Source organism: Podarcis bocagei, assembly GCF_964188305.1.
Source record: "Podarcis bocagei genome assembly, chromosome: 11".
NCBI lineage: Eukaryota > Metazoa > Chordata > Lepidosauria > Squamata > Lacertidae > Podarcis > Podarcis bocagei.
The window spans coordinates 14897285-14909330 of record NC_138136.1 but is presented as its reverse complement, the minus strand read 5'-3'; the positions used below and the strand labels follow the sequence as shown (position 1 = coordinate 14909330).

The window sequence follows — 12046 nt, the reverse complement described above, 5'->3', positions numbered from 1 at the left end:
TAGATATAACCTCCCTTAGATTTAAGTAGAGTTTTTTTGTTGTTAGGCTGCAGGTTTGGGACGAATGAAACCAAACACGCTTGTTCTTGGATTTAAGAAAGATTGGCAATCGGCTGACATGAACGATGTCGACACCTACATCAACTTATTACAGTGAGTAGAAGGTTAACCATATACCTGACTGTGAAGATGCAGCTCTCGTAGTCCAGTGCATATACCGCTTGTCCTGATTCATGTATCATCAACCTTTTCAGACCCAGAACCCACTTTTAACCCAAACATGCATTTGGGGACTCATGTCTTTAATCTTTTAATATATATTTGCCTGGTAGTAGTGCTCTTGTTGCGACCCAGGTTGAATCAGGCCACGACTCACTGGTGAGTCCTGAGCCAGCACCTGATAGTGCCTAGTTTAGCACTATTTTCAGGAAAAAATTGTAAGCAGCTATTCCATTTCAGCAAGGACAGAAGCATGCGCCCATTTTCATGACCACGTTTTACAGCCCAAATCTGAATATGTTACAATACCGTAACATTCTTATTCCAGGTGGGATCCCATTGCCATCAAAGCAAAATGGTGCCAAAAGAGATGTTGATTTTGGCAATGGGCAGCCCATGAACAAAGGAAGAGACAGAAGTTGGGGGGGGGGGTTACTCTAAAAGGGCTGCATGCCTGCCAGAATTATTCACATGCAGGCATCCACTGCCATCTTAGCTTAAATTGGTTCATTAATCACTTTGTAGGAACAGCGTGGTCATTTCGGGAGCTGGAATGACCTTTTGAGATTCTTTCTGTCTGGTTTTGCTGACCAGAGTACTTGTCCTTACAGCTGAAGTTAGTCACTTGATATTTGGAAGCTTATATATTTCCCCAAAATGTGTTTATTCTATTACAGCGATGCCTTTGACGTTCAGTATGGAGTAGTAGTTATCCGTCTGAGGGAAGGTCTGGATATTTCTCACCTTCAGGGGCAAGGTAACCCTTACTTAATGCTGTCCATCATGAATTAATCTCTGGTCTTTGGGAGAAATTTAGCAAATTATACCTGGGACAAAAGTATATTGAGTGTCCCATTCCTTCTGATTCTAGCCTCGCTTTGTGTTAAGTGCCAGATGAAGTAACGACCGATTACTTCAGTAAGTGCTCCATTAAAGTGTCGGGGGGGGTGTGTTATTAAATAATTTCTAGTCGCCAGGTGAACATCATTCTTTTTCCCATTTACATGCAAGAACAAAATATACTTTAATCCAGTTACATGAACTTGGCTGAGCCAAAGCACAGCTTTAGGTTTGTCAACAAAGTGGTGGTGGTCTTGTGACGTATGGTGTTTAAAGTTTTGCAAAACCATAGTACCATATTTTTTGCCATATAGGACGCACTTTTCCCCCTCCAAAAATGAAGGGGTAATGTGTGTGCGTCCTATGGGGCAAATGCAGGCTTTCGCTGAAGCTATCCGCAAGCCTGGGGAGCCCGGCGGGAGTTCCCGCTGGGCTCCCAAGGCTTGCGGATAGCAGCCTGTTCTGGGGGCTGGGGGGGGGAATACTCCCCCCTTTATCCCCCCCCCCAAAAAAAGTAGGTGCGCCCTATGGGGCGAAAAATATGGTATATTTTCCCTTGTCCTTGCTTGAACTTATTCCCGACCATTTTTCCTTATGAGTTGTCTCCCAGCTTGTAAACTAATTTGCAAAAATGCTGAATAGTATATCTTTCATATTCATAGAAGAATTATTGTCGTCCCAAGAAAAATCACCAGTAACCAAAGACATTATAGTAAATGTGGACTATAGCAAGAAGACTGAGACAGTAACGTCCAAGCCTGTGAGTGAAAAAGCTCCTATTCATAAAGGTAACATTTTACTTAAGGAATTTTTGTTGGCATCAATGCAAAAATCATAATAGTCCTCCTTTATAAACTTCAAAGTGAGATTTGCAATCCAGAGTTTTGCATGGGTAGTTCATCATGTGTCACTGCAAGATATTTTAAGCTTGTGGGAGCCTCACTTTAGGGGTCCAACTTTTTTTGGTGTTTCGGTCACTAGGAAGAATATTGCCACACAACAAGGATGGCCCATTGAAAGACTATCTTACTACTTCATCTCTTTGGCAAGCTATTTTTTAAACCCCACTGTGTAAGACAGCATCCTGGAGCATTGAGGCACAACAGCATACATGCCTTTCCTAAGCTGATAGCCACGGGATCAAAGATTAGCCCTTTAGTAGTAAACGTGTACAGAATTTTTGGTCATGGTATTTGAACAACATTATGTGTTTGACTTTTATTTTTCAAAACTTCTTAGAACTTCTTTTTACCATCAACTGTTGCAAAGCTTTTGTTAAATAATTGCTCTTATAGATGCTTTAAGCACTTCACAAGTGGTGCATCTTGTCTTGAGGAGAAGCTATGGGACTAACTGTTGATATCATTCCCATCTCTTCCCCACCCCAAATATCTGTTAGGGAAATGTTTAAATTGCAGCAAGCATCTCTATTTTCTAACCCAAACCCTTTTGAGAGTGAAAAGGGATCTTAAATGGAAAAAAATGCTAATAGTGTAGCTACTTTTAATATGTGGTAGAACTTTGTGTGTGTCTTAAATAAAGTGGTATGTTAACATGCTAATCACTTACATTCATGAACACAATTGCTTTGAATTCATTCATTGTTTGGCTTTTCATACTGCATCCTAAAAAGAACGAAGAGTCCACATTTTTATTAATACTGCAAAATAACCTTTTAACCCCCCCCCCCCCTTTTAAACCTTATCCAGAAGACGACGACGATGGCAAGACTCCAACGCAGCCACTTTTGAAAAAAGGCAGGCCATTTTTCCATATTTTGTTTTCAGTCAAATTTTTTTTATGCTGTAAACATCAGTTTATAATTTCTCACGCTTTGTTTCATGTGTCATAACATTTTACATGTCTTCAGTAGAAGATAATAGTTTGTACTTGCTGGGCTCATGGGAACCTTGGTGGTTGGGTGAGTTTCTTGGACAAGATATGTTTTTGGGATGGGGAAAGAATTGGAACATAATGCCGTCTTAAATATTAGAGTTGTCTTCAGCTACAGTCAGGTGAGAGAGTGCCCATAGATGACTTCTGGTGCATATATATAATGTGATATCTTTAGTTAAATATTGCAAGATATCCTCACTCTCTTAATGGAGAGCTCCTGTTCAGGGTTACTGCCAGAAAATAGTGTCTTCCTCCTAGGATACCAATAGTTGGGAGGGTCTGAAAAACCACCTTAATCTTCCTTCCCTATTTTTCCAACTGACACATAATATCGTGTGATTCTTGGAGGCTACTGAGCATGTTCATTGGGCTATTTTAATTTTTGGTAGGGAGGTACCTCTTAATTTTTTTATTAAAGAAAACCAGTTTGTACTTCTTTATACCTCCGGTATAATGAGCATGGTGACACCTCCTTCTTGTTTCTCAGTGGCTCCAGCCCCCTTGGCAATGAACCACTATTGAGACAAATGATTATATTCACTGCTGAACTTCAGAGCGGTTTGGAAGCTAAGCTGGTGCGGATGGAAAATCTGTCACTCTAGACCAGTGTTTCCCAACCACTGTTCCGCGGCACACTAGTGTGCCGCGAGATGTTGCCTGGAGGGAGGCGGGCGAGTCGGGCGGCGAGAGGCGGGGCGGCGGCGGCGAGGGGAGGCCGCCCAGCGCGGGGCTCTCGCCGTCTGCCTGCCTGGCTGCCTGCCTGCGAGCTCGGCGGGCAGCGCCTCCGGCCGCAGCGCCCGCCTCGCGGCTCTCATTCCCTGCCAAAGCTCACCCAGCCAAGCCGCGCTCTCCTTCCTGCCTCGCTTTGCTGCCTCCTCCCCCCCCCCCACCCCCAAAGCTTGGAGGTTCCCCGGCAAGGGGGAGGGAAAAAAATTGAAACTTACACTTTCGTGCATCCCTCCCGGCGTGACGCTGCGCGCTGACGTCACGGGGCTGTAATGGTGGTGTGCCTCGAGATTTTTTTCATCAAACAAGTGTGCCTTTGCCCAAAAAAGGTTGGGAAACACTGCTCTAGACTTTTTCTAAAAAGAGAAAAATCAATGTACAGGAGCAAAGCTGTGATAACTTTTATTTGGGTGTTTAGGCAGGGATGCCATGTGTTTTCTGCCCTTCCTAGGAGAGCAAATGCTCCTGCGTCAGGTTTCATGAGGTTTGATTTAAGGCAGGCGTGGCTAAGCTGTGGCCTTCCAGGTGTTGCAGGACTTTTCTAATCTTCCCTGCCTGTTGGCCATGCTGGATGGGACTGGTAGGAGTTGGACGTACTAACATCTAAAAGGCCACAGCTTAGCCACCCCTGGTTAAAGGTAGGGAGTGTCCTATCCCATCTCCAGTTGTATTACTTGATGGCTCTACAAATTCATAGTTGTTTTCTCATACGCTAGCATTGCTTGCCTAGCGGATCTTCCCTTCCTCTCTTCTCCTTTGCAGCCTCACATGCATCTTCAAAACCTGCTCCAAAGGGTTGTGAGGGCCGGAGGGGAGAAGAAAGGGATGTCTTGTTGCACAAGCAGAATGCCGCTCCCACAACATTGGAAGCAGAAGTAACCCATATTCTGCATTTGAGACAGGAATAAAGTTTTGCCCTTCTTGCTTTCTTTTAAACGCCACTTCTCTATTCTACAGATCCCAAAGGTCCGGCCTTGAACATGGCTGATCAAAAATTGCTTGATGCAAGTTCTCAGTTTCAGAAGAAACAAGGGAAAAATAATATTGACGTATGGTGGCTTTTTGATGATGGGGGTAAGATGGAAGTTCTTTTTAAAATAATAATAATAATACTTCAACTAAGTAGTGTATAATTTCTGATACCGCCAAATCTTAACACGGTAACCTATGTGAGAATTCTTTATTCATGTAGGCTTGACGCTGTTGATTCCGTATCTTCTGACAACCAAAAAAAAGTGGAAAGACTGCAGGATCAGAGTGTTCATTGGTGGAAAAATAAACAGAATAGATCACGACAGAAGAGCGTAAGTTTCATTAAGTACAATTCTTTTATCATTTGGCAAGTATGGATTTGTTGATCGTTAGTTAGGAGAAATCAGTACTCTTACTTACCAGACCTAATAATTAGCAATGATTTAAAAACTCAGTCTTATATTTAGCTATATAGCTTATTTTATTATTCCCCTTTTAAAATATTAGGTTTTTTTCTCTCCTGTGTTTCTGTTGTGAAACTTATTAAATACTGAAGGTTCTTGAGGCAAATATTTTCTACTTGTTTATAAAAGTTTACAGTGCAGTCATATGCCTCTCTGCTTAGAGAGTGGCATTTACTCCCAAGCGTAGCATTGCATCCAAACTTTTTAAATAATCTGGTGATCAGAATTTAGAACCAGCTGATAACCTCTGTAAGCATGCAAACCATTTTAGCTATCTTGACTGTACAGTTTTAATATATACATTTAACTATGCTTTAAAAATTGCTTTTAGAATGGCTACACTGCTCAGCAAATTTCGGATAGATTTCTCGGATATCACGGTTCTTGGTGATATCAATACAAAGCCAAAGAAAGAAAAGTAAGTTTCTCTGTGTGTGTGTGTGTGAGAGAGAGAAAGAGCGCATTCATTTCCTATATTTTTCAAAAAATATTATTGACAATTTACACTAGCATTTAGCTGCCACTAGCAGCTAGTGTGAGAAACATAATTAAGTTTATAAAAGTAAAAGCCACAACACTTTGTTCACTCATTTATTGTATTTTTAGGTATTTCCACCCTACCCTTCTATTGTGTATGCACTTATCATAGCTTATCGTTTTTTTAAAAAGAAATACGTTAACTTTTTGATGATTTAAGTGGCATTTTTCCTTTGAGCTTAGAGTTCTACCCATGTTCTTTGCCTCCAGTTTTTTCCTCTGCCCCCCCTTTTTTGTTTGTGCATCTTTTCTGATTTCTGTGATGGTATGTGATTTTATGTGTTACCGTGAAAGGTTTTATAATATGTAAACATGTATGCATATGTTTGGTTTAAAGAGTTGCGTTTCTCTTATGCTGTAATTTGAAGAAACATAAATAGTAAAGAAAGTAAAAATGCAGGTGATGGAATGGAAATGAAGAAGCCTTTATAAATAATGAGCATAATTAAGAGTTGTACAGCATTCATACTCACCAGACTTTTTAAGATTCAGATGGAACTCTTGCCTAATACTCTCCTTTCCTCAAACCCACAGCAATATAAATATTAAGATTTTTCTTTTGCAAATTAAATGGCTTGAACAATAGTAAAATGTTTCTGCACAAGCAGAGCGTTTATTCATTCCATTCATTAGTGTGAAGTGATTACTTTAGGGCACAATTCTCTGGTCCCAGGGGCCACATAATTTTGTGGATTTCCCCCTCTACAGGAGCAGGCCTCCTTGTTGCAGTTCCTTCTCCGCCATTATTGGTGCAGTGGAGAAGCAAAGCAGCATGTCTTGGTTCCCTGTACATGCCCCTAGAACAGCAAAAAAGGGATGCCAACCCTGGAGCTGGCATATTGATATTCCTACCTTCTTTGTAAGAGTTGATAAAGCAGCCTTTGAACACTTCCCAATTCAGCATCCATTCTCTGCAGTTTTATTGAGCATGAAACTCTTCATCTTTGGGATGTGGGTTCAAGTCCTAGGCTGGGCAAAAGATTCCCTCATGGGATTGGAACGGGTCCCTTCCAACTCTACAATTTTATGACTCTATGAAAGCCCCAATAAAATACCATATTTTTCGCCCTATAAGACGCACTTTTCCCCCTCCAAAAATGAAGGGGAAATGTGGCTGCGTCCTATGGGGCGAATGCAGGCTTTCGCTGAAGCCTGGAGAGCGAGAGCGGTAGGTGCGCACCGACCCCTCTCGCTCTCCAGGCTTCGCGGACCTCTCCTCAAGCAGCGGGAACGCTCCCGCTGCTTGGGGAGAGTTGCCGGCATCCCGAAGCCTGCGCGCGCTGATCTCAGCGCGTCCAGGCTTCGCGGACCTCTCCCCAAGCAGCGGGAACGTTCCCGCTGCTTGGGGAGAGTTGCCGGCATCCCGAAGCCTGCGCGCGCTGATCTCAGCGCGTCCAGGCTTCGCGGACCTCTCCCCAAGCAGCGGGAACGTTCCCGCTGCTTGGGGAGAGTTGCCGGCATCCCGAAGCCTGCGCGCGCTGATCTCAGCGCGTCCAGGCTTCGCGGATCTCTCAAGCAGCGGGAGCCACCGCTGGGCTCCCACGGCTTGCAGAGAGCTGCCTGTTTGGGGGCTGGGGTCGGGGGAAGCTCGGGCTGCCCCAGCCCCGCGCCTGGGGGGGAAATAATTTTTTTCCCTTTATTCCCCCCCCCCCAAAAAAACTAGGTGCGTCTTATGGGACGGTGCGTCCTATAGGGCGAAAAATACGGTACCCATTTTATAAATCTGAAGAAAATGTTCCTATTCCTCTTTTCAAATAGCACCTCACCACACCGCAACTCAGACTGCTTTTATTCAGCTGGAAACTCGAGAATTTAAAAAGCAGCTTGCATTTACGATGGAGTGAAAAAGTGAATAAAAGTTTTGCAATATGCTGGTCTGTCTATCCTACTTATATGAATTGAGTTGTGGTGGTTAAAATGCAGCTTCGTAGGAACTCATTGTATTGGCTTTTAAAAAATTCACATAGGAATCTTTCACTTTGCTTTGCTAACATAAAGACATAATATGGCTGTTGCATAAGTGAGATGGCTTTGGATTGAGTGGCAGCACCTAGTAATGGAAGAGGAGGGAGGGCATATTTTGCCCCTTGTTGTGTCCTCCTTCCCAAATAACCTGAGGATTTTGGCCGCTTTCTCATTCAAAGCAAAAAAGCTATTATCCTTGTTAGTTGTGTGTATGGCAATTTTGTCGCCTTACACAGGCTCTAGGTTTTTGATTTTTAAACAGTCCCCTGTTCTGCACGGGAAAATTCATTCTCTTGAAACTGAGCGGAGTTGTCACAGCATTTTATGATACCGGAGGGGGACCTGCTGTCCAAAGGTGGGGAGAGTTTATCAAAAATTTAAAATCAAGTAGGAATGCCCAAGCAGCCTTGGTGTTTGCATAAAGCAAACGTGGATCCCAGTCGGTGGTTCTGTTGTGCAGCCTTTAAGTCTGTATTGTGCAGTTTAGCTTGGAATAGAGAAGTCACATTTATCTTGTTGAATTAATGTAGCATCTTAGTTGCAGGTTTCATTGTACATATATTTCAGTTAGGAGTCTGAGGACTGATTAACTTCAGCTGTATGTTAAAATAATCTTTAGCATTGCAGCTTTTGAAGAAATGATTGAGCCATTCCGACTTCATGAAGATGATAAAGAGCAAGATGTTGCAGATAAAATGAAAGAAGATGAACCTTGGAGAATCACGGATAATGAAATTGAGCTATACAAAACAAAGGTATTTTTTGTAACTCTCTTTCCACATAGGAATATTTAAACTTCCTATAGTATTCATTTTGAGTTGCTACATTGGTAAATCTACTACTTACTGATCTTTAAAAATTGCTGTTTGGGCTGTTTAAAATGTTCTCATTTTAATTGCAGAGCCAACGCCAGATTAGGTTAAACGAATTACTGAAAGAACATTCAAGCACAGCTAATCTAATTGTTATGTAAGTACTGCTTTCTGTGGTTCTTGGCATCAACACCACTATTTGGGAAAGGTTTTAATAATTTTGGTGCCTATGGAAAGATAATTGGGTTGGCTTGAGGATTGCGCAGAATGGAATTTCACAAATGGGACAGTTCTCCAAGTTATGATGCAGTGGTTGCGCTGCCTGATTAGAACATAGCAACAGACTTTCTGTGAGGCAAATACCTAGCTAGGTTTTCACAAAAATGTCCCTGTGACAGTAATTCTGCTGTAATCATGATAAGTTAGACATCACAAAGTTCTCTTAATAAACGTATATATGAAAACCCTGAATATCTAGGTTTCCCCCTATAAAGTAGTTACATGGTAGATAAACGAGATGCTTGAAAACATTTATGAGTGCCTCTGACTTTGGAGTTAAAGGGTCGTTGGTGCAGCAGAAATAAGTGGCAGCCATGCCGATGTAGCCAGTGATAACCATTGTTAACCTTAGAGCAGACCCATTGAAACTGATGGACTCATCAGTAGTGGATTGAGTATGACTTAGTTGGATGTCACCCATTGTGTTTGAGAGCATAATGTTGAATTGAGCAGAAACTCCTGTTCTGCAAAACTAGATTTTTTTCCCCTTTCCCCCTGCAGTTTACAGGGTCACCATCTATACCAGGCATGGCCAAACCTGGCCCTCCAGATGTTTTGGGACTACAACTCCCATCATCCCTAGCTAACAGGACCAGTGGTCAGGGATGGTGGGAATTGTAGTCCCAAAACATCCGGAGGGCCAAGTTTGGCCATGCCTGATCTACACTGTTCCAGAAGGTGCCCAAATCTCTGGAATATATTTCTGGAGACATAGGCTGGAAAGAGGGAGAGGGAAACAAGCATTAGAAAGAGATAGCATATTGCTTCAGCTACAGTGGCAGATAATAGAATAGTGGTAGTTTTTGAGGGTTATTGTATTTAGGATTTTGACATGCTCGTAACCTACCTTGGGGTTAGTAGCACTGAATGGTGGGATAGAATTCTTCAAATAATGAAACAATCTAATTCTGTGCATGTTTGTCTGTACGCGTGTCTTACTCTCAGATAACTCCATCCAAGATTACAGCCTTGCCTTCAATGGTAGCAAAGTAGCATATCTGACAAATTTGGAAGATAATTCTCCAAACGAGTATTGTCTGTTAATGCTACTTCTGCTTCTAATAAGCATTATTTAGCAGCAAAAATCTTTTGGGTAACAGATCGTTTTAAAATTATCTTCTGTAATAAAATATAAACGCTGGCTGTCAGTCTCAGTAATTTTGAGACATTTTGCATTAACTGATCTGGTTGTGCTGTTAACCTGACAAAATGCCCAGTTTATTCCTCTTTTGGTTATAGGAGTTTGCCAGTAGCACGAAAAAGTGCAGTATCAAGTGCACTATACATGGCGTGGATCGAAGCTCTTTCAAAGGACCTGCCACCAATTCTCCTTGTCCGTGGGAATCATCAGAGTGTTCTTACCTTCTATTCCTAAGCACTACTGCGCAGCATGTAGCTGTGAAGAAATGGTACTTCAGTGCCTAAAGTGGGAGAGACTGAGATGTTTGATTAAAATATTAACATCACACACAGGCAAAAAGTGACTACTCTTTTTCACTGTTCCACTGACTTGAAAGCACACAAGGAAAGTCACTATACTCCTAAAGTTGTGAAAGCTTCAGTTTTCTTCTAATTCTTCTGTAATTTAATCTTGCTTAATGGGGGAAGATTTCTTGCTGGACTGAAGAATGAATAAACAGGTTTTTCTTTGCTACTTGAGCGGCAGCAATAAAAGTGTTTATTTTTGATCAGCGAAAGGATTATAGATTTATAAAAGCCTTTTAGCCTTGAGGTGCCTTCTGAAGTTAACCAAATTTCATCCATATACTCTATTTTGTAAATTTATAAAGAATGTCAGTCTGCCATTGGCTAAAACTTTAGATCAAACTTCTTTTAGTTTAGACTTCCATTTTAATAAAAATGCTGCGTTCTGGTCTTCCATAGAGGTATTAGTTTTATTGTTGTATGTTTCCTATTGTTTGGAATGGTGTGTTTTGTTTTTAAAGATCTCTGTTGGATCTGAGACAAAGCTAAAAAGTGGAGCAAGTTGGCTGTAATTTAAAAAAAAAACCAAATTTGTTACGTTGATATCTAGGACTTTGTACTTTTCAATTTGTACCACTGAGTAAAGCTAAAGTGTTTTGACAGAGGGTCCTACTTTGGCTGAAGGTTAGTGGACCAGTCCTCACTCTGTAGCTCCACTGTGAAGCTGCAGTTATGTTACATGATGATGTAAATGTCAGGCGCGTTTATGATATGCCACCTAACAGGATACTTCAATCTTTCAAGGACCATCTAAATAAAGTTAACAGTTTGTTCACCTGCTTAAATGGACCACATTTTATTAGAGGTGTCCCAAGGGTAATTTCTTCAGTTGTCAGAATCTATGTTTAGTCTTGTTAAATACTCAGGTTTGATCCTCTTGACCTTATGTTTTAATTTGTACGTGATGACCTTGTGTATTCAAGAACTGCCAATTTGTGTGCCCTCAATTTGTGTGTGTGTGTGGTTTGACTGCTTTATATTTTTTTACTCGATGAATTGCTTACTGAAGAATCACTTGAGGTTTTATTCACTAGTTTGTAATAGTGCTTATGCCTATTATCTGTTAAGAGTTGCCTCAAACCCTTTCCCAGTCTCTTGGCATTAATACGGGGTAATATGGGCTAGAATGAACACCTGTAATTTGGATATTGAAGATAGAGAATATGAATACACAATATTTTTTACTGTGTAAGATCAGAATAAACGAACAAATTTATTTTGGTAGTCCCAGTTACTGAGACAAGGTGATTCTTGCAGATAGTGATTAGTATTCTAGTAAATTACGACTCTCATTGTCTTACCAATTTTGTTTGTGTTCTCCCCTTTTCAGAAGTGCAATACAAGTTGGCAGCCAGGTAGAGTAAATCAATGCCAGTACCTAGTTTTCAAAGAATATTTGAAATCTTATAATAAGAACAGGATTTTTTTTCCCTAAAAAGCATTCCCAATGTGTAATAGCATTGATAATTACAAGTTTGCAGTGCTTATTGGTGTGACGAGGGGCATAAAATTATTCATTTAATCTGAACTTTTATTTCCATTGTTTATGTACAGACAGTAGGGCATGAACTTAGTGCTGCTATCGTGAAAAAGTGCACTGGTACACTTATTCAAAATTTTGCTATTCAGGAAAACCATTGCTTGTTATCTGTAAAAGGAACCAAATGAAAAGTCTCTTTGTGTGCTGTGTAAAAAAATCAAATTTATCTAAATATGCATATATGGATGGGAGCAAAATGTAGTCTGTAAAATAATAAAGGTTACTTCATACATGAGAATTCTCAGTACTTCACACACATATACCATACTAGACACCAAGACAACAATTGTACAATTTATTCTAACACTCCA

General features: G+C 41.0%; 1 protein-coding gene across 2 annotated transcripts in view; it reads left to right on the top strand.

Moving 5' to 3' along the window:
* The window catches only part of SLC12A2 (solute carrier family 12 member 2), a 49696-nt gene extending 38899 nt beyond the window's left edge, over nt 1-10797 (top strand). The window contains exons 18-27 of one of the 2 annotated variants that reach the window (XM_081213572.1): nt 47-153; nt 897-976; nt 1722-1847; nt 2769-2816; nt 4639-4755; nt 4874-4985; nt 5449-5535; nt 8239-8374; nt 8521-8588; nt 9950-10797. In XM_081213572.1, the coding sequence (XP_081069698.1) occupies nt 47-153; nt 897-976; nt 1722-1847; nt 2769-2816; nt 4639-4755; nt 4874-4985; nt 5449-5535; nt 8239-8374; nt 8521-8588; nt 9950-10085 (1017 nt within the window). In that variant the 3' untranslated portion in view covers nt 10086-10797. The remainder of the gene's footprint in view (nt 1-46; nt 154-896; nt 977-1721; nt 1848-2768; nt 2817-4638; nt 4756-4873; nt 4986-5448; nt 5536-8238; nt 8375-8520; nt 8589-9949) is intronic. The other variant, XM_081213573.1, reaches the window with a different exon arrangement.
* The last annotated feature ends 1249 nt before the right edge of the window (nt 10798-12046 follow it).